The 20,983-nt window shown below is 43.2% G+C and overlaps 2 protein-coding genes across 3 annotated transcripts; both read right to left on the bottom strand.

The window, feature by feature from the left end:
- Positions 1-561: 561 nt before the first annotated feature.
- Positions 562-7,383, bottom strand: LOC116401562 (alpha-N-acetylglucosaminidase-like). Its single transcript, XM_031880023.1, has 6 exons — positions 6,687-7,383; positions 4,692-4,839; positions 3,770-3,916; positions 2,945-3,030; positions 2,242-2,498; positions 562-2,019 (listed from the first exon to the last, which is right to left on the bottom strand). Exons 1-6 carry the CDS (start codon positions 7,097-7,099, stop codon positions 815-817), a joined length of 2,256 nt encoding a protein of 751 aa, XP_031735883.1. The 5' UTR covers positions 7,100-7,383; the 3' UTR covers positions 562-814.
- A 4,112-nt stretch (positions 7,384-11,495) lies between these two features.
- On the bottom strand, positions 11,496-20,946 carry LOC116401561 (signal transducer and activator of transcription 5B-like). Of its 2 annotated transcripts, none has more exons than XM_031880021.1 (9): positions 20,628-20,945; positions 20,305-20,397; positions 19,425-19,631; positions 18,537-18,631; positions 17,646-17,788; positions 17,254-17,409; positions 15,644-15,695; positions 14,467-14,574; positions 11,496-13,752 (listed from the first exon to the last, which is right to left on the bottom strand). In XM_031880021.1, the coding sequence occupies exons 1-9, from the start codon at positions 20,754-20,756 to the stop codon at positions 13,629-13,631; spliced, it is 1,107 nt and encodes a 368-aa protein (XP_031735881.1). In that variant the 5' UTR covers positions 20,757-20,945; the 3' UTR covers positions 11,496-13,628. The 2 variants fall into 2 exon arrangements, with proteins under 2 accessions (XP_031735881.1, XP_031735882.1); XM_031880022.1 differs by having other exon boundaries at positions 13,666-13,752; positions 14,505-14,574; positions 20,628-20,946.
- Positions 20,947-20,983: the final 37 nt, after the last annotated feature.

The raw sequence follows: 20,983 nt of genomic DNA, 5'->3' as shown, positions 1-20,983 counted from the left end.
GGTATAAAATGCACGGCCCGCCACTGTGATATACAAATGGTCATTTTAAAGGTCTAAGCACAGGGCTGGAGTCAGGATATGGTTAGCCTAACTTCTGTAAACAACCGCCTAACACAGCGACTGTGAGCAGCTTTCTGAAGTCTTGTTTGCCATGTTTGTCTGTTATCTGGCAACCCGGCTATAGAAGAGACACATCACAGCAGTGCGGATGGATAAACTGTTATTTGTCAAGAAATAGTTCCACCACCTTACTTAAAAGCACAAAATGTCATTTTTACAATTCTCATGGTGAAAAGGTTAAACAAACAATATACACTGTGAAAAAACGCAGCTTTGGTCTTGTTCTTACTTTGGACAGAGCCGGGCTAACAGTCCCCCCCTTGCAGTCTTTATGCTAAGCTAGGCTAATCAAATCCAGACTCCAGCTCCATACTTATCACACAGGCATGAGATTCAAATCCATCTCTTCATCTAACTCTGGAAAAGGTAATATGCGCATTTCCAAAAACGCTTTTGTTTTCAGAGCAGTGGAATCAAAAACAGTACCAAGACACTCACATATGAATTCCATTGGATTGGAAATTTAATCAGTGTGAATGTTAAGTGAAAATCATTTTTTCTCCTGCAACATGCACAACTATCCAAGACTGATTTTACTGCATGTGCAAAACAGATTGTTCCTGCAAAATTCAGGCTGTTAGATTTTCTACATCAAAACGTTTTGGGACAGCCATGGAAAACTGGAGGTGGAGGAGGACGACATTCTTCTTGCTGCGACTTGAGGTTTTTTTCTCCAAAATGGTGTCTCTGCTCACTATAGTGTCTTCAAGGCCTGTGGGTAGTACTTGAGGAAGATCCTGCGGGCGATCTCGTACGTGTCTCCCTGAGGCTTGGCTGGGTACGTGCGGCCGTTGTAAATGAATCCCTTTTCTACCTGGAAAACCTCCTGGTTGAAGGCGTCCTGCTTGAATGGTCGTCCGCTGTCCAGACACTCTACCAGGGTGTGAACGAAAAGGCCCCATCGCTGGGCGTAGTAGTCCTCCATAAGACCTCCCCACTCTTTGCTGGCGTAGTCCAGAATCTCACCACTGGGACCCCATAGGGTCAGCTGGTTTCTGGCGTTCATGTCGTAGAGCTGCGCCTCCTTCTCATCTAGGGCTAAGGATCGGGCCCGCTCCAGCCATGTCCCCAACAGGAAGTTGCGGTCGCTGCTCAGCAAACGATTAAGTTCAGGCAAGAGATCATTGACCAGCACCCCGCCTGCAATCAGCAGCTCTGGCAGCTTTTGTTTCTGGAAGGCCTCTACGATATCCTGGTAAAAGGAAGTCGTCAGGACTTGTAGGACCTGCCGAGTCACATCCACAAGGTCGTACCGGAAAGTCTCCTTGGACATGAGAGATGGAGCTGCCTCCATAATCAGTTTCCAGGCTTTGTACAAATCAGATGGGTGATACCAGACACCAGAATTCATGCGAAAAGAGGGCCGGTGCACCAGTGGGCTATGGTTGTGGTTTCGGTAATGTGGCACAGTGCAGTTGTAGACGCTGGCGAATAGGAGCCTCCATGCGGCGGTCAGGTTCTCCTGTGTGCTGCCGTAGCGGCGTATTGCATACAGCGACACCCACTTGGACAAGTTGACGGGCTCCTTGCGCCACGCCAGCTCACTCATCAATTCGAACATCACAGGATTCTGCTCGATGCCCTCCGGCGTCATGCCTATGCCCACCAGAGTGGAGTTTGGGAAGTGTAAGGCTTTGAAGGGCCCTGAATTGATGCTCTCCACTGTGCCAAAGAATCCACTGTTGCCCCCAAAGTTTTGCAGCATGCACCAGATGAAGGGCTGTCCGTAGAAAGACTTGGTGTAAGAGAAAATTGGCTCGGTCTCTGCAAACAGGTCCAGCACGATCATCCTTCCGAGGGGCACTCCGTGTAGCAGGGCCTGAATCTGAGCCGGCTTCCAGAACGCTGCGTCACTGAAGAACAGCCAGCCTTGCATCAGCCAAATTGCCTGAGGATCAACTGGGGAGAAAAAAAAAAAATGGAGATTTGGATGAGGGACAAGAAGGGCACAGTTCTCGAACATGGCTGGAAACCAGCAGTGTGCGCGAGGGGGGGGGGGTCACACATGGGTCATCAAACTAGGGCAATTATTGTACTTGTTACCCAAAATACCAGCACTACGACCACTATTGGATTTAAAACTTGCAACGTGAACTGGATATTAGTCACTCAGACACTCACCTGCAGTCATTGAGGCAAAGACAGAGCGACTGACTGCAGACAGGTAGGTGGGGTCAGAGGAGGGTGGACTCATCTCATTGAAGGTGTCAGTGTTGTAGATGTGATCTGTACCAAACTGCTTGACCACCTGAGACAGATAAAGGGAACCGATCCGGAGGAAAAGTGGGTCGCGAGGGTCTAAGATGTAGGAGCACGAGTAGCTGCAGTTGAATTGAGCCCAGGGCCTCAATCTGGTTACATTGGCTTCTGGATACAGCCTGAAATACAAGAAACACTTCAGAGACCCAAAGCTTTTGACCAAAATATTCCCTAGCCATATCCTCACAGACGGGCTCTCTCAAAAGAATCAGGAAGTGGGACACAGAAGTGGAGTAAACAGAACGTACAGACTCTGGAAGCAACCTAAGTTGAAGAGAAATGCCCAACTTAATCTTCCTAGATATGTTTCCTCAAGGCTAGAGTATGCATGAAATGAACTAGTTCATACAAAGTGTCTGAAGGCAAAAATGTTTATACCAAATCTGTATGGCCAAACTCAAAGACATGGTGAGAAGCTCATTATAGAGAGGGGCCAATGAGAATAACAGCGTAAGTTCAATCAACATTTAGGTTGATAGGACTTGAACCAGGACTTTAAATATCACCATTGGTATCAGCCTGTATATAATTCTGATATGTTGGAACATAAACAAGCTTGAGTCACCTGAGGATTCCCTTGGGAATGTTGCCAGAGAAGGCTGGCAGCACAGGAACCATGCCAAAGGATCTCATGCGCTGTAAGATTTTAAACTGCAAAAACAAGAAGAAGTCGTGAGAGGATTCAGTCCAAGGCAGTTGGCATGCTGAAATTCATCAGCAAACATTTTAAACATGCACATGATTTTATCCACAATAATAGATGGCCTTTAAAAGAGATACAAGGCCTTTAAAAGGATAACTGTGGTTAAACGACAACCTGGGCCTCATTTTGGCCATTACTCCTAGTCAGAAAGGGCAAGAAACATGCAACAGGCTGGAAACAAAAGCCGCAGGGTGTTCATAGTTACTCGGATGTTTTCAACTAACAGTTTGGATCATCAGTGTAGTTGTGTGTACGCTGTTTTTTCTGTTCAATGAGGGTTATCGCAACATTTCAGTTGTGTTCACCTTTAATATTACCACCAAATAAAGAGGTTTAGATGATCTGGCCAACCTGGGGGTTTGTTTTCACTATGTCACTGCGTATCAAGAGCTCAACTGATGCTTTATACAAAGTGAGTTACCATAAACAATAGGAATGACAACGAAAACCCAAGTGTCCAAACTGAAGCCACTATATGCAGAAAAGCGATGTGGTTACAGTTCCTTTACATTTTTCTGAGTGTCTGTAAATTGAAAACTAAGACAATCCATGTAACAGCTGGTGCAGTCTATGTGCTGCTTCCAGTCTCAGGGTTTAATGCTACCACTCAGTGGTGCCAGTCAGAAATGTCCTGATTCTACACATAGTGGTTTCCCACTGCATTGACAAGCAAGGAGGTTTCAGTACTTGGAGGTAGAGCTGGTTCACATGCCAGGACTGTGGCAGAGGCCCACCGAACCTGAAAAGGTTTCCCATACGGTTCCAGGCCAGAAATGCCGCGCCCGAGAAGAACTCTTCAATCTCTGTGTGGTTCAACCCAAGAGCTTGGTAAACCTGAAAGGTACACAACAAGTAGATGAATTGACGTCCGTCCACATGCTGCTGCACATATCAATCAACATGTATCTGCTTCTAAGACATTAGGTTGCACAGGTCAAATTGAGATATAAATTATCTTCCTGCTCGTATTAAAAAGGGGAAGATAAAGAATTCCAATATGGTTTTTCCATGGCCTAGTAAAGTTTAATGTGAACATGAGCTAGTCTCTCTCAAGGCCAGAAACCAGAGAAGTAAGTCAAATCAAGTATGAAGTGTACAATGAATGGGAGACCCACACAATGTCTGTTCTAATTCTATTGTAGTGCTGTCAGCTGTGAAACAGAAAAGGTAACATGTAGTCAGAGCATTCCCCTGGTGCTCAAGGACATCTCTCCCAATTCATAGTCTATGGAGCAGCTCCACACTTTATACTCGATGACTGTCTAAGACCATAGGAATAACATGGATGGATTTAGAAAATGGGAGTAGTTCCTCTTTAATGACTGTCCTCACATCTCTCAGAATCACTTCCCCTTCTTCTGATTTTGCTTATTTCTCTGAGAATAACACATCTCTGAACTTGCTGCAAAACTTAACTATATAGCTGCTTAACCCCTGAATCAACATATAAAACGTTCCTGCCAAACGTGATCATTTTAGAAGGCTTAACAGGAGATGATGGAACATACATAACACTGATGCTAAGAGCCGTCTTTACCAGCGTTCTTGTGGTGTAATGTAGATTTTGTAAAGAGCACGATCACTCTCAGTCTCTGCTCTCCGCTCTTACCTCTTGCCACAGGGCTTCCTGGCCAGTGAAAGCCAGCGGCAGATTGATTCCATTGAGTGCCATCCAGTCGATCTCTCTCTCCCATCTCGGCCAGTCCCACCACACAGAGGAATAGCTAAAAGTGCAGACGTTCTGGTAATACCGGAATCTAGATACAAACACACAAATATATAGTGTACTATAAAAACGACATGTTCAAATGAGATAAAATACCTAACAGTGTATGCAATAAAGGGAATAATAATAATCCTAAACCCATTACTAAACTACAAACCACAAAGCATATGCACTTAATGGAACAATGCTGAGTCGCAGTGTTTGGACAGTGAAATGCTCCCCATTAGCTAAAATTCAAACGATGACTACGAGGCTTACAGAAAGTGCTGACTTTAAACCGTGGATGTACAATAATAACTGGATACGAGTGCTCAGCCTTGCTTATAATGTTGCCCAGTAGCGGTATTGCAGCGTACATTTCCCCCTAAACCAACAGTTTAGCGCTGCAAACAAGTCAATAATGCGTCTTTCTATTATGAATGACTATGATGTCGATGTACAGCGAGACAATACAATAGAAAATGAACTGAAGGTTAAAACCAAGTTGACAGATCCAGTTTCACAATAGAAGTCACTAGTTTACTCATTACACCTACTCCAACATTTATGTGTATTTGTGATGTGCATATTGCTTGAGATTCTAGTAACTGTCAATTCTTATTGAAGTTGTTGTCACATAACATGGCGTCTAGTTCAAATAACATCAGCACTGTTGTAACCTAAACCTATAGTTTCCTGCAGATGGTAAATGGCTAAAAGTTATAGTCATGGCAAAACTAAAGTGTGCCATGCTTGCTGTGGCTTTCCCAATCGAACGATTGTGCACATGACATAACTGTGGCGAGCTGATGCAGCACTAATGCACAACAGATAATTGAAAGGAAAGGGTCCTTTAGGCTGTGGCACAAGTGTCCATAGTGCCCACAATAAACAATGAAAGGTAATGCGTGACCCAGCCGTGGGTTCTGTTGTACCGCGCTGCAGCGGAGGGGGCTGGGGTCACTGTACAGACAATTCAAACACATATGGAATGGTATCCTCTTTCACAAAGGTTGACATCACAAGTTCTCATGATGAATCCACTTTGTGAGTTTTCTTTTTTACTGGGAAGTATGGAAAGTCAGGTGTTCTTAGCTGCTCTAATTTAAAACAGGAGCTATCACAGCACCTCTATGACTCTCATGGCAGCTGGTTATTCAGGAAGTGGGACTTTAACAGGAAGGGCTCCTCTATCTGGTGACTTCTTCTGACTGCCACTGAGAGGAGGAGGTGCTGGTTGCTGGTGTTTTGCTGATGTCAGTGAATTTGCAGTCGGAGCTTACACACAGAGTATTTACTGAAATCAGAGGAACGCAGAGTGTGGCACCTTATGTATTTATAGCACATGTAGCTTATATTTGTAAAGCTCAATAGCCCTCTCTCTCTCTGCCAAAATGGAACAATAATACTGTCATATGAGAACAATCCTGCAAAACGTTTTGCAATCATTAAAGTATCCATCTATCCACCAATCGATAGACAGTCTATACTACATTATTAGTTTACTAGAGACGCATTACTCTATAAGAAGCATTTTCATTTTCTTGATTCAATAATTCATTTTTAATATCTCGTCCAAGTTAAGGTCCTCAGAAGTACCTAATAACAACGTGAAAGTAATGTAACGTCAAACGTGTACTTAAGTACAGGACTTAAGTGTTCACACCCCGTTACTCTGAAGGTCTTCTGTTAACTTCGACATGAACAAAGTAGTCATTTGGCTGCTAGTAACTGATGTGTAGTAGTTTGCATACTCACTCATGAGCGGGTGTCGTATTGCTAAACTTTGCTAATGTGAAAAGTCGAACATTTCCACTGAATTTCAGTGAGATAAGCTCTGCTCGGTGTCCTGGAAACGTGCATTAACGTACGAGCCAGTATACACGGCGGGTCACTGACCTATGCGGGGTGTTGATGCGCAGGACGCCGGTGAGCTTTGGCAGAGGACGAGGCATATCCAGCTGGTCACCGGACCAGGAAACATGACAGTTGCAGAAATATTTCAGATAGTTGTAAATGCCGGAAGCCACGGCCACTCCGGTGCTGCCCGTAGCGACTATCTTGTTGTCTTTAGTGGACCTGAGCTCACACACATCCAGGCTGTCGTTGGAAAGGCTGCTGTTGACCGACACGATGAACTCCGTGGACCTGGTCCCGAGCAGGCGCTTCAGCAGCTCCACCACCGCTCTGCCCTGCGCCTCGTCGCTGGCTTTCGGTTTGATGTGGTCCAACGAGGGGAATTTACAAAAGGCAGTTACAAAAAGACAGAACACGACGACCAGGACCGGAGCACAGCTGCTACTAGGTGACATTTTGAACCCCCGGTCAAGTGAAGCCAGAGTTTCCCACCGTAGCGCAGGTTTAAAAGCAACTCTATTTCCTCATTTGCATAGAACCAGGAAGCGCTGCTTCTGCTGGCCAATCAGAGAGAGTGTGCAGCCTCGATTATAACTCACGGCCAATCAGAGGAGGCAGTTCCCATAAAACAAATTCCTCTGAGAAGCCACTGTTTGTCATGTGACCAGTCTGTCACGTGATAGAAATATTACAGAAGTGGCCTGATTTCAGGTACAGGCTTGATGCCATGTGATCATGTAAAAGCACAAGGTGAAAACCTTGTGACTTGGTGGATCATTGAATCACTCCTGAAACAAAGTTCAAAACACCAACGAGGACAGATGGTTAGCATGTTAGCTTGTTTAAGGGCTACTCTTTCATTGTGTTCCAATTGCAAATCCAGGCGAAGGGACAGAGAGAGTACATACTAGAAACAGGTTCTTCTGATAACAGCTGACGTAGTTGTGAGGCTAATATCTACGTGTTACTCCCCCATTAGTCCTCACTTCAAATGTGATAACAGCTCGATGGGGCACATGCATACATGTTTTGCTCATGTAACAGAGTTAACAATTCCACTTGCCATCACTGGTCATTATTTGCTCATTTTACTGTGAATTTAAGTTCTTACTAATCCATATCATCTTCATGTTATTTCCTCCTTTATTTCTGTAAATATCATTTACAATGTAGTATCATTAGTTTCCCACGGAGACAAGTGTGTTGTGAGCGCCCCCTGCTGGGCCCCTGCAGACTCGAGTGGTTGGCCCCGCTTTCGGTGACCAGTCTGCTGCTTTACACTGATAACTTCATTTAGCATTAGTAACATGCTAACCAACAGCTAGCTAAAGCATGCGTTTCTTTGCTTTGGCAGTTCGCGGAGCTCGTTACCACGAGGTGGGCTGTGAGACACCTGATATGATTCTGTCTGTTACCAGACGTGTCTACTGTATGCTGTCCAGTGAATAAACCGCTGGTTGGAGTCCAAAAAGATATCAAGTGTACCTGAATCAAAACACAGCGCAAAAGAGAGTACACAACTGCTACACCCCGTAAGCAAACAACTCTCGCATCAAGTGACATCGCATGCGACAGCTAAAGGAAAACAGCACACAGTGTTATGATTTATTGATCATGTAATCTTTATTTGTAGATTACATAAGATGATCATATCTTATTTGTGTAACATCTTAGTGACTTTAGTTGTTAAATGTAGAAAGAAAGTTTGAGTACCTCAACATTGTACTTTACTTCCTGTAAATGTACATCTTTACTGAAGGTTGCAGACCTATATTATTATATAATATTGTATTTACAGCATCCATGTTATGGTTAATGTGGTAATGTACAATTTTCAAGTTCTTGTTCTTTTCTTCCCTTTACATATACACATTACATTAAATTAAGTATTATACATAGACATCTGAGGGTGCCATTCTGCAGAACAAGTACTTTGTATAGTATATTTGGTGATACTACATAAAAATATGAATGCAGTACTTTTACGTGCCATGGGGTATCTTTAATTTATTTAAGTGAAGGAGCTTAATACTTTCTCCACTCATCAATATCAATCACTACTAACCTTCACCATAGTTTAGTTATTACTACTGTGAAAACCCATGATGTAGCTTAGCATGTGTTACAGACACACAGCACATTTCCATCATACATGTACGTTTTCTTCAAACAATAAAAAAGAAGGCTCTTTTTCTCAAACAGTGAATGCTGAGAAATCTGAATATGCTCATCATGTTTAGAAACTGTACTTATTGAGTAGAGTGAACTCTCAGCTCTGCATTCATTCAACTCATTACAAGAACGCAGGTTAAAATAAACTCTGAAATAGTCTAAAAAAGAAATGATTCTAAATTAGAATGCAAAAGGTGCAAAACCTACGTGCAAAGTGGTCTCCAGCTGGACAAGTATTGTATCGGACTCTGAAGCGACACTTGACAGTACAGTGCTTGGAACAGGGGGACGATACAAAACAATAACAAATAAACCACAGTGGGATACAATTCATTAAAAAAAAGTTTTATTTTCAAGTCCGAAATCCCAACATCAAACTTCCAGCAAAATGTTGCACACGTGGAAGTAAATACAAAGCTCCCATACAGACCACAGGCTGCACAGAAGCCAACACACAGCAGCAGTGAGCTAGAAAAGTTAATTACACTGAAGACAAACGTACATCACGCTGATTCAAAGACTGAATTAGCATAAACATCCAGCTTACTGCTGGTGTGAGCATCAAAGTGCGTGTTCGCTTTTGCAAGTTTGTGTTTCAGCTTTTATTTACCAAAGATATAACAAAAAGCATAAGAGGCAAAGGTGAGAGCTAGAAAGGCCTCCCATCTACACTCCAGTCATCAGGTATTATTTGGTTGATTTTTACCATTTATTTCACAGTGAGTTTTCTTGAGGTTTACTGTGTTAACTTTCATCCCGGGCGAGTTGTGTTTGCTAAAAGGGAGAAGACATTCCTAGGTTGAGGCTGGTACAGTAGTAGTGCAGCGTGAATGGCGATGGTTTAAAATGTCCCTTAACAACCCACAAGGCACAGACAGATCTGCAGAACCTCCGTATCTCCAAACTAAGGCGTCACAGATACCAAACAATTACTGAAGATCATTACTAAGAATGTAGAAAAAAAGCTTTGTACGCAGAGCAGGATTCAGCCTGGTGATGAAATTCATCCAGATCTGACACAACGATTAGACTCAGGCACTTTCAGCAGTGATGAACACATGATCAACACTACTTCTGACTGAAAGTAGTATTACAAAGTATGAGGTATGAGCATTCTCCCAAACGAATCCACTGACTGGGCACACACAAAGAACTTAAAGTTACTACGAGGAACTTCCCTTTTGTGTTGATTTTGGCGGTCCCTGTGGACAAAGGTGGTAGTGTTTATGAGCACTCATTTTACTGAAGCAGGGGTCTGAGTCTACCACGATCAGTCCTGGTTCAGGTTCTCCCTAGCATCCATTTCCTACAGCGGGCCCTTCAATACGGCCTGGGTCTCCGGCAGCGTGGTGTCGGTTCCCAGTGGGGACCGGAGGAGCAGAGAGAATGACCGTGGAGGGGTCAACCGTGGCTAAGTGTAAGTGGAGAGCAGGGCTGTCCTTCAATCAGAGGATCGATGGTTCGATCCCCGGCTCCGGCTCCACTAGTCGCATGTTGATGTGTCCTTGAGCAAGACACTTAACCCCTAAAATTGCTCCCGTAGTTGTGCCTACGGTGTGATAGAATCTGAAAGTCTTTGGATGAAAGCATCCGCTAAATGACTAATTTAATGAGAAGCTCTGCTCCTGGAGGAGGAGTAGACGCTGCTGCTCTCCTCCTCTCTCTGGGACTGCAGGTCAAAGGCTGCAGTGAAGCCGGATCTGGGTGGACTGGAGTTCTGGTGAACATGCATGACCGCATCACCGACGACAAGCATCAAGAATAGCTGTAATCTTCTCTCTAATGGTCTCGTTTACTCATGAAGGTCATTTATAACAGTGGTTCTCAACTGGTCTGGCTGCAGGACCCACCATCACCCCTTAATGACAAGCCGCGACCCAAATCGAGGAACATTTTCAACTTCTCAAATGTATTTAATGTAAAGATGGAGCAGTTTGAACCTGAGCTGAAATTGTCCTTGTGCAGAGAAATTGTTCCTGTCAGTCCCCGTCCCACACATGTTTCACGTAAATGAGTAAAACTGCTTTGTTTGTTATGTCTGTAGATTCGACCATTTGTAATGCAAAATGACCACTTGCCATATTTTGAGCTGTGGTCCGTTTGATGTCATCCGACATGTCTTCAATTCACCTACTTATAGTGTCATTTGATAGAGGTACAGTTTTCAGTTTCATTACAAGGCAAGGCCAAATATTGTTAAGGAGTGTGAATAGAAGGCACTCTGCTACATAAAAATCCCCTTCAAAATATATATATTTTTTTCCAGGCAAAGGCCCGCCACCCACTGAAAATGAGTCCGCGACCCACTTTTGCGTCACTCCCCACCAGTTGAGAATCACTGATTTAGAGGCATCAGTATCAAATTGAGACAGTTTCATAACCAGTTAAAAGTTCCTCACAGTAACTTTAAGGTTCCATTTGACAACATATATTAGTACATGGCCCATGTTTAAGATCCTCCATCAACATGTCACGGCAACTGTCACAGTCCGACCTCCAGAAAGCAATATCAGATGTTGGAGTTGATTCAGTGCATCACTCATGCACATCAGTTTGTCACCCACTGGGTCTGGGTTCAGCTGCTCAGGACTGGATTCAAATATTCTATCAGCCTGTTGTTGAAAATGATTCAGTTTACCTTTCGGCTCTCGGTGAAGTGTCAAGCTCTGATGGGTTAAGACAGAAATGTGTCAGGCAGCTAATTCAGTGCATTAGTGGATTGAAACAACATGGCGGCCACTTCAACTCATTGGGTTACATCATGATTAATAACTCACGGAGAGAGTGCAGTCCTTTAAACACCACTACTGGGTTCAGAAACATGGCTCTAAAACACACTTCAAAAGGACAACTGCACTGACGCGAGGCCAACAACTCATCCTGATGGAGGTGGAATAAGTAGACAACAGATTGTTACAATGAGTGAGCAGTTTCATAAACAAATGGATAAACTCTACGATGCATTAATGTTTATTAATATGTATGGGATAGTTCTGAACTTCTTTATTCGTCCCGAATGTAATGATTGGCTGGGTTGCTGTCTGTCTGTCTACCTGCGTTCACTCATTGCTCTTAGCTTACCAGCTGTGAGCACCAACAGTAGCCGTGTTCCTCGTTTACGTTCATAATGATCATTATGGCCTGAAGGGACGGCTGTCAGTGTTGATGACTTGAGAGATTTAGTGACTTTACAGCCAGTGCTGCTAGCTGCTTTCATTGGGAAACAGTTGGCAACACTGGGCTGGCTCTCAGTTTAAATCTAGCGCACTCTTGCTGGTTTGTCCATCGTTGCCACCCCCAGATTTTATGTGACAATATTTACTTATTTTCAAACTGTAAAATTAGATTTTACTGGTAAACCACAAGGATGCATTTCATGTTCTAATGGATATTAGGATATTTAGTAAAGTAAAAAACAATGACAGTATCAGTTCAAATGATCATAATAAACCAACATTTGGTTTAAAAATTATATCTGACAATAAAAAACAAAACAAAATCAGACTTGTGAAAGTGTGAAAATCAATAAGCACTCATTGACTTCATGAGACCAAATGATGGCATCTATAGAAGATATCCATGTCTGTGACCATTGGAACATGTTGCTTTAAGGCACTGTAGATCCAGAACATCAGAGAATGGCAGCAATATAAAATATTATGAAATATACAAAAAGAACCAAACAATAGCGGTAGCAGATTTAGAATTCCATTTTCAGTACTTGAAACCAGACTATGTAACCTCTGAAAGAATAAAACAAATCATTCTCTTACGAGAGGTTGAGTTCATGTGGGATACCTTCAGCCTTGTTCAGCTCAACACACAATAGTTTGTCTGGTCTAGTGTGACTTGTAGCTAATGTATGCTATGTATTAGCATGCTACAGAAAACATCCTGGTGGTTTTACTCAAAGCTGCTGCGTCACCGAGCCTCTGACTAGCTTAGCTGTTAGCACGGGTTCAGCTGAACCAGAACTTGCAGAGTGTTTAAAACACAGCTTTGTGCTCAGCTGAACCCGACTGCTGTGTCGATACGAGGATGATTAAGAAACTCAGCAGAACACTGCTGGATGCTCATTATTCTCAGAAAAGGGGAATTAAAGAAATTGGTGTGTGCATACTTGAGACCCAACTAATGTGTTGAATGAATTTCCTCATAAAACGTGCAGATGTTTTACAAACCTGCATTGTTTACATCCATGTTTAGTTGCTGGCATGCCTTAGCCGGCGCATTAGTGCGTTTCTAAGATCAGTTTGAAAGCGCTACAACATTAACAGATCTTTGCATTGTGTTGCCCTTAATGGGGACCCATTCATTAAAACATGAGTGCTACTGGTGGTCAAAAACTGCACAGGATACCTTTAAGGTAAATTTACGTTAAACCTGGCCTACAGCAGGTCTAAGTTAAGCCTCCATAGGACACAGCAGCTGGGTTTAGACCAAACAACAACACAGGTTTAGTCCTGTCTTAAGGTTGAAGTCACCGCTAAGCTAATGACAGAGCAACAGCTCCACTGTACCACACACAGCTCCTCTAATGAGGACGTCTTTAAGACGACCGACTCCAGAGAATCTTGGGAAATGAAGGCACATTGAACTTGCCATCATCCTCTGAATACCACAGAGGCTAACAAAAGCTACATAGTCTTACGTTAAGACTTAAAGAATTTTCTGGATTTACTAGATACTAATAAAAATGACTTCCATTAGTAGAGAAGAGATTACATTTTTCAGCATTTAAGTTGCAGTTTGTGGGTGTTTCTGTTAAGATGTTAAGATAAGATGGAGGAGACCTGAAGGTGTTGGGCAGGTTCAGGACTGCTGACTGCTCCACTGGTTGGCCATAGGCCTGCGGAGCAGCTCCTCCACATGGCGGGCCACGTCCATCGTGTCCTCCAGGTCGAAGTCTCCATCTGGATCCAGAATGGTGTCACTCCTGACGGGACAACAGCAGAGACAGGGGCCACACTTTCATGAAGGAAAATATATATCAGCTAGCACATACAGTATTGTATATAATCTGTCACAGTACATTCAAAATAACAAAACAAAACATATAAACCAGAAACTACTACCTCAAACCAACATCTGTCATATTATCGGATCTCTGTGAGTTCAGATAATGGATGGTGTACTTGTTTACAGACAGTTACGGAGCAACATTATCATCTATCAAGAGCAGTGTTTTTGTTCACATGATGAATGTAAGTTTTGGTCTCTACCAACTCCCCCAGCTGGTCTCCATCTGTGTCTGTCTGCTGCTTGCTGCTGAGCGGGTAGAGTACAGAGTTTTTACAGCTTTGTCTCTGAAAACCAAACAACGCTGTGAGAGCGGTGAGAGTGAACCGTTTCAGACCCGACAGCTGAACAACAAGCTGAAGCTCATTGTGAAGCTCCGTAAAGTCAAGAGGAGCTGCAGCTGATCGTCACATTGTCATTTATACATGCATTATCAAAAAAGATATACATGTTATAGCCACTTTAAGTAGCAGCAGCAATACTATAACACAACAAATAAGCAAAAGTACATCAATACTATAATCAAAATGTAAGTATCAAAAGTATTCTTAATGAAGTAAAAGAGACCCCCTTGAGTGTAGCGTGTGCAGGGTCTCCTCTGGAGTGAACGGATGTCAAAGAGAGTGCTCACATAGAAGGGTAGACACCAAAGTTGTTGGGGAGGCTCACAGAGGGAGAAGCTGTTTGGTCCATGAACGTAGGAGTTCCTCCTCTGGGTTCAGGGTTGGGGGTGGTGAATCTACCAGAGACATGTCCACACGTTATTACAGCAACTAAAACGTCTGCACCAGCCCTACTGACTGACCACTTTGGCTGGCAGGCGTCGCTCAAAAATTTGTATTGGGCCGACTACATTTCTTTTTAAACTAAATTCAAAGCTTCAGGAAAGTGAAAATCCCAAATTAGTAGCCAGTGTTAACTGTGTTGTTGGTCTCGTCTTGATCTCATAGCATCAATATCAGCTGCTGTTAGTTGCCTCCATGCTTTTATGGTCTAACAATATAGGAACTCATTAAAACTGCACATTGTGCAGTTGCAACACAATTAAAACGGCATGTATACGGTGCATTCAGGAACTATTCAGACCGCTTCACTTTTTGTCATTCAGCCTCGTGCTAAATGATTTCAATAAGTTTTTCCTCTCATCAACCTACACTTAATTCCTCATGACAAAGCCAGTAGAGTACGTTTTTGCACATGCATTAAAAAGGAAAAGAAAAATTCACATTGACATTAGTATTCAGACCCTGAACTCAGTACTTAGTTGAAGCACCCTTGGCAGCGATTATAGCCTTGCACATCTGGATTTGGGGGTTTCTGCCATACTTCTCTGCAGATCCTCAGTGGACATCCATTTTAAGGTCTGTCCTCAAGGACATTCACAGATTTCTCCCCGAGCCTTTCCTGTGTGCTTTGGGTCATTGTTCTGTAGTAAGGTGAACCTTCGGCCAGTTCAGGACCAGGTTTTCATGCAGGACATCTCAGTACTTTGCTCTGTGCAGCTTTCCCTCAACCTTGATAAGACCCCCGGCTTCTGGGGGTCGTTCCCGGCTTAACAGCATGGCAAACATTGCCAATAGATGAGTTGAAGGTATTTGAGCATAAAGCTGCAACATGACAGAATGTGAAAAGGGGAAGGGAGGTGACAACTTTCTGAATGCTCTGCCCTCATTGACTGAGATGGAGGTGTGCTGCATCGACTTTTTGGGATTGAAATACCAAATTCTCATTAAACTTTAGGAACTTTCTACTTGTTCAGTTCCGTCCTTTTGATGGACAAGAGGAAAATAAAATAAATAAAAACTTACTCTGGCACAACTTGTTTGATCTGCGGTTTTACATATCCGTCCACTGCTTTTGCTGCAAGAGAGAGACACTGTCTTAAAAACGACATTGTTGTTGCATAATTTCAACTTTACAGTGCCATCCATGTACTGAGCTCACTCCACCAGCGTACGCTTCTAACGCCTGCTGAGACACCAGTTAAACATGATATGAAAATAAGTTAAAGGTGCAATGTGTAAGATCAGAACACAATGTGAAGGTTACAGTGTGCATGTTGTGTCAACACATCTCTATGTGTTGTGTTGCAGATATCTACTGTAATTAGCATGCTAACCAGCTAGCCCCAGCCCGTCCTGTCTTGTAATACCACTTGAACCTGGAGAGACGATAGTCAGTCACTGCAGTGTCCAGTCTGTCCTCGGTCCATCATGAGAGGACCAAGAAGTAGAGCTGTCCCGCGGGCTTTTCAATAATACAGTTAGTTTGTTTATTGGATTAAAGCCAAAGTTGCAGAAAGGAGAAAACGACGCCCACTCTCGTTTAAACTGACAAATGCAGGAAGGACAGCTGAAAAGAAATCGCTGACTGTGCGAATTTATAATATCAGTGAGATAGATCGGACTATAAATGTGTGTATTCTGGTAAATTCACTTGTTGCTTGGATGTATTCTTGTGGCGTGTGTGACAATATTTTAGCCTTGTTCTTTCAGCTGTAACCCCGGCTGAGTGAAACGGGCTTGGGGGCAAATAAAAAATAAATATGAAAATATAATTTGCGTAAGAAGTTTCATTCCATAACTTGTAACCAGAGAAAACTAATGCAAGACACTACGTCCAGTCTGTGATTGTGGGACACGACTGTGACACGTCGCACTGCAACACGCGGTTTAAGAAGTGGACACACTTCAGTGACTATGTGACAGGAGAATATATACAGAGTTCTGTTTCACACCACCGTGGCTGCAGCTGAAAGAAAAGGCTCAAATATTGTCAGATCTATCTTGCTTTAGATAAAGCAAGATATTAGAAGTCTGTTCATTTAAAGACATTCAGTGATTTGTTGCCAGCTGTCCTCTCTGCATTGGTCAGTTCAAACCGTGTTATTCGTACTCTGGGTTATGACTTTAAATTCTTTGCATTTGTCTAATATTTTCTATCGATCCATAAACCGAGCTTTGATTGGTCAGCAGGCGCTGCTTTTATGAGAGTTAATCTCTCATCTCGAGCATAACCTTCACCGCAGCAGATTAGGTGTTCCGCAACAGCGTTACCATGGCGATCTACCCCTGACGTTACCTCGCTAACCCCAAATCCTGTTTCATAGTACAGGCATCTGGTTCGTGTCAATGGAAACACACAGATGGCGAATGTAAACTACAGGCCAAAGATTATAAGAGAGCAGCATCTCCGCTGAATGTTGCATATCCTCGCCCTGCTGTTAGTTAGTAGCTCTCTGTTTTCATTACTGATGACTGTAAATGGATTGTTTGGACCGAGTAGTAGAGGTGAAAAGCTGCCCCCTACTTACACATTACACATTCCACCTTTAATGTCAAAAAAAGCATTCTTCATGTCATTGATCTTATTTGCAGATGTATTTGGCTCAAAGCAGTGATGTGTTGCTGATACTTACAGAGCGGGGGGGTGTAGTACTTGGCGAAGACCTCGTCTTTTGGCCGGTCAGGGTAGAGAAACAGAAGGTGGTTCAGGTCACTGATGCGGTCCGCCAGGGAACGAATGGAGAAGTCCTTGGTTGTATAAGGCAACAGATTCCAGACCAGCCGTTCACCTAGCCAAAGACCGAGGGTTAACGTGATACTGCTGCAGACATGAACATATACAACCTTTATCATGTGTGAACATAGAAGCACACAGAGGGTATTAAGGGCCGACTTAGAACAAAAAAAAATGTTTTAAATACTTTTCAACAGAGCAAAAATCAGTTCTCTGTTATATTACTAAAGGATTCATTAACTAGAACGACACTCCATGTCAGAGGGCCTTAACAGCCCAGCAGTTTGCTACCTGCTTTGTTGGGGTTCTCGGCCACCCAGGCGATGGTGATGCCTCCGATCTCAGAGTCGCTGAATCTCAGCAGGAAGGTGCCGTTGGGTTTGGACAGCAGCATGTCCTGTGCTTGCTGCTTGTTAACGAAGCCCAGGATGGCCCTAGAAACACACACATTCACACACAAACTCACACAAAGTTGTGCTTTTTATGTTGAGAGCCCATTCTTCAAAGTTGAAGGAAGTATTAGTCGTACTGATAGAACAAGAAGCCATTTGTGAACATAGAGAAGGTCTTCAATCTTTTATTTTGAACTTGTAAAATATGGGAGCAAAAACAAAAAGTATTTATGTTCAGTGTACATTGTGTCACCGGAGAGCCCAAATGCATAAATGCACATTAGGATTTACAAAAGAGAAGATAACAGCATAGGATTATCATAAATTGGAATTATGTTTGTGTCACGCTGGGAAAACTGGGCTTTGTAACACCGCATTGGACAAAATTTGCCTTTGCAAATCTATGATTATATGGTAAAGAAAAGATCACTCCCTCATCACACATAGTTTTAGTCACAAATCTTGAAATGGGGCATTTCAGACAAACAAAGGGATGATGTATGCATACAATATTTGAAACAAATTTTATGGAAATGTGTTTGATGCCGAGTGTCAATAAAACATTAAATAAAGAAAATGGAAAAGGTGTGGCGTAAGAAAGAGGTGAGCTTACTGGACCTGTAGCTCCTCCTCTCTGCTGGAGGAGAGAGGCTGCAGGCTACATAGCACACCCAAAACTACCACCAGTGGTCCCGTTACATTGTGGGTCATGTAGGCACCACCAAGTCAATTTTCTTAAAGTTAGATGTCAACAGTTTCTTGCAAAAACAAAGTCAGCATGAGTCATTACCCATCATTCCAGTGAGGCTTGAGATGTTTCTTCATGAGCTCCACAACTCCATCAAACCACTGCCAGAAGGTGAAGTTTCGTCCCGGTAAGCTCTCCTGTAAAATAAACGTTCTCCATCAGAATGTTTACATGCACACAAGAAGCCATGCCACTCTGGTTGCTTTTACTGTGTGTGTGTGTGTGTGTGTGTGTCACTGAAGTGCTGCAGCTCCTACACATGTGTTCACACAGCCTGCCTGCTACTGTCAGCCCTCATGAGATCATTTTCACTGTATTTTTTGCTGAAAGGTTACACACTCGCCCTGCAGATGGTCCATGTGTCTTTTGTACAGTACTAGTTCTTCAGCTTTCTGCAAAGATGTTAATTCTTTTAAGTGTAATGTAAATCACAGTTGGGCTGTAGTAAAAGGTATAGGAAAGGTAATATGAATAGTCTTTATTGCTGAGCTTTATAGTCTTTATCAGCAACACTGTTCACTCACAACTCTGATGAATCACATTACATCTACTACTCCTCCAAAAGCACATGTAGATCTAAATCACATTTTTATTCTTAATTAGAGTAACATGGAGGAACACATATTATTTTTTAAGATATGCATATAAGATATGCATTGCCAATAAAGTGAACATTTGTAGAATCATGTTTTGAGTAGAGTATCCCTTTAATGTTGTAATACCGTAATATAATGACATCCCCGAAATCTTTTTTTTAAAAATACAGTGATATAATTTTAGGTCATATCTGCCACCCCTAGCGTGTGCGTCAGATTATTTGGAATGTGCAATGGGAGGACAGGCTCTGTAGTGAAAGCACAGTTCCTTACATTCCAAATGTGTCAAAATTTGACATGCAGTTGTTGAGCTGTGGAGAAGAGCTGGCCTCACCCGGTTGAACTGGGCCCAGGATATGGTCATGCTGCGGGAGTCCTCGGGGTTGTTGCTGCTGCTTGTGAAAGCTTTCTGTGCCAGGAAGACCATGTTGTCCTCCGACAGGCCACGCCCGCTGTGCATCTCTGCCTTGTACTTCATATCAAGGGTGTCGCACAGCTGGGGCCACAGCACCTTGTCTGGCACGGTGAACGGCACCCTGCCCTGAGGATGGTAAACGATAGATGTACTGTACTTGTATAGAGCTTTTCTATTCTTCCGACCACTCAAAGCTTTAACACTACATGTCATCATTCACCCATTCATACACTGATGACAGGGGCCATGCAAGGTGCCATCAGAACTCTAAATAATCATTCATACACTGGCAGCACAGCCTGCGGGACAAATATGGGGTTAAGTGTCTTGCCCAAGGGCACATCGACATGGACTAGTGGAGCCAGGGATTGAACCGCCGATCCTGTGATTGAAGGACTACCCTGCTCTACCCTTGAGCCACAACGGAGGGAGAAAAGCAGGGAGGCTCAGATCCTGACTATAGATTTAGTATATTTGTTCAGCCGTCTCTCACCACATACACCACTGACTGATGTTTTAAAAGATATGGGGAGATTACTCTGAATTGTAACAGACACGATTTAACAAAAACACAACAAGCTGTCCATTCAGAGTAACAATGTATAATAATATGTTCAGTATATATGTTCAGTATAGAGTTAAGGAAAACAAAAAGTCAAAATCCAGATATGTGGCATTTCAAGACCTTCATCAGCACTTTTTCAAGATTAGGGGGAACCATTACTTGCTGCAGTCACCACCTGACATGGGAAGGTATAAAAAGGTCTTCATGGGAAACATCCATGAGCAGCCAACTCACCGGCTCAGCAAAGGCGTTGTCCCACAGGACAGTGGCTGTGGCGTTGTTGTCCTGACTGCCGTGGACGATCACTACCACAGGCAGCGATAAGGTCTGCGGGTCACAGACGAGGGACAGTGACGGATCATTTATTAATACACGGCTAATGTAATGCATCATAGAAATTTCATTTAAGTATCTTAAGTCTTCCAAAGGAGATCGAGACAGTGGAGATGAAATCAGTAGCCGATGGCCAAGGAGTACAGCTGACCATTCAATAACGGAGCAAGATAGCCAGTTTAGATGTAAAAAAAAAAAAAAGGTCAAATGTCCTTTCTGATTACTTTGACATGGAAGACCAGCTCGTTGCCCCCGACGCTGAACTGGGATTCAAACAGAACTGTGAACTTCTCCTCCGTCACCGACTCTGCACCTCGACGGTCCGACCGCTTGATCCGCTTTAGTGACTGCATGAAGACATGAGGAGATTAGACACATTCCTTCATAACAATTAACACAGCCAATGTAGTGCATGCTGCATGTTCTCTGGACAATAGCTGGGCATCCGGCAGACGCCGCTGAAGAGGCTCCAATTTACTAGTTTGACGAGCTGAGAGGAATAAGATATATCAGGCTTTAGATGCGCGCGCGCACACGCACGCACGCACGCATGCACCAGCTTTCTCCTTCATTCTCTCAT

The sequence above is a fragment of the Anarrhichthys ocellatus genome, unplaced genomic scaffold (assembly GCF_004355925.1).
Source record: "Anarrhichthys ocellatus isolate YVR2014 unplaced genomic scaffold, GSC_Weel_1.0 scaffold529, whole genome shotgun sequence".
NCBI lineage: Eukaryota > Metazoa > Chordata > Actinopteri > Perciformes > Anarhichadidae > Anarrhichthys > Anarrhichthys ocellatus.
This window is presented reverse-complemented; position numbering and strand designations above follow the sequence as displayed.

What these genes read in the sequence shown, in the direction of transcription:
- LOC116401562 (XM_031880023.1), bottom strand. Translation starts at nt 7,099, where the DNA reads ATGTCACCTAGTAGCAGCTGTGCTCCGGTCCTGGTCGTCGTGTTCTGT. An exon ending in AGGAAGCCCTGTGGCAAGAG is followed by an intron (nt 3,917 to 4,691) that starts GTAAGAGCGGAG and finishes TGTACCTTTCAG; the next exon opens with GTTTACCAAGCTCTTGGGTT. An exon ending in ATTCCCAAGGGAATCCTCAG is followed by an intron (nt 2,499 to 2,944) that starts GTGACTCAAGCT and finishes CTTGTATTTCAG; the next exon opens with GCTGTATCCAGAAGCCAATG.
- LOC116401561 (XM_031880021.1), bottom strand. Translation starts at nt 20,756, where the DNA reads ATGCAGTCACTAAAGCGGATCAAGCGGTCGGACCGTCGAGGTGCAGAG. An exon ending in AGCTGGTCTTCCATGTCAAA is followed by an intron (nt 20,398 to 20,627) that starts GTAATCAGAAAG and finishes TGTGACCCGCAG; the next exon opens with ACCTTATCGCTGCCTGTGGT. An exon ending in GTACTACACCCCCCCGCTCT is followed by an intron (nt 15,696 to 17,253) that starts GTAAGTATCAGC and finishes TCTCTCTTGCAG; the next exon opens with CAAAAGCAGTGGACGGATAT.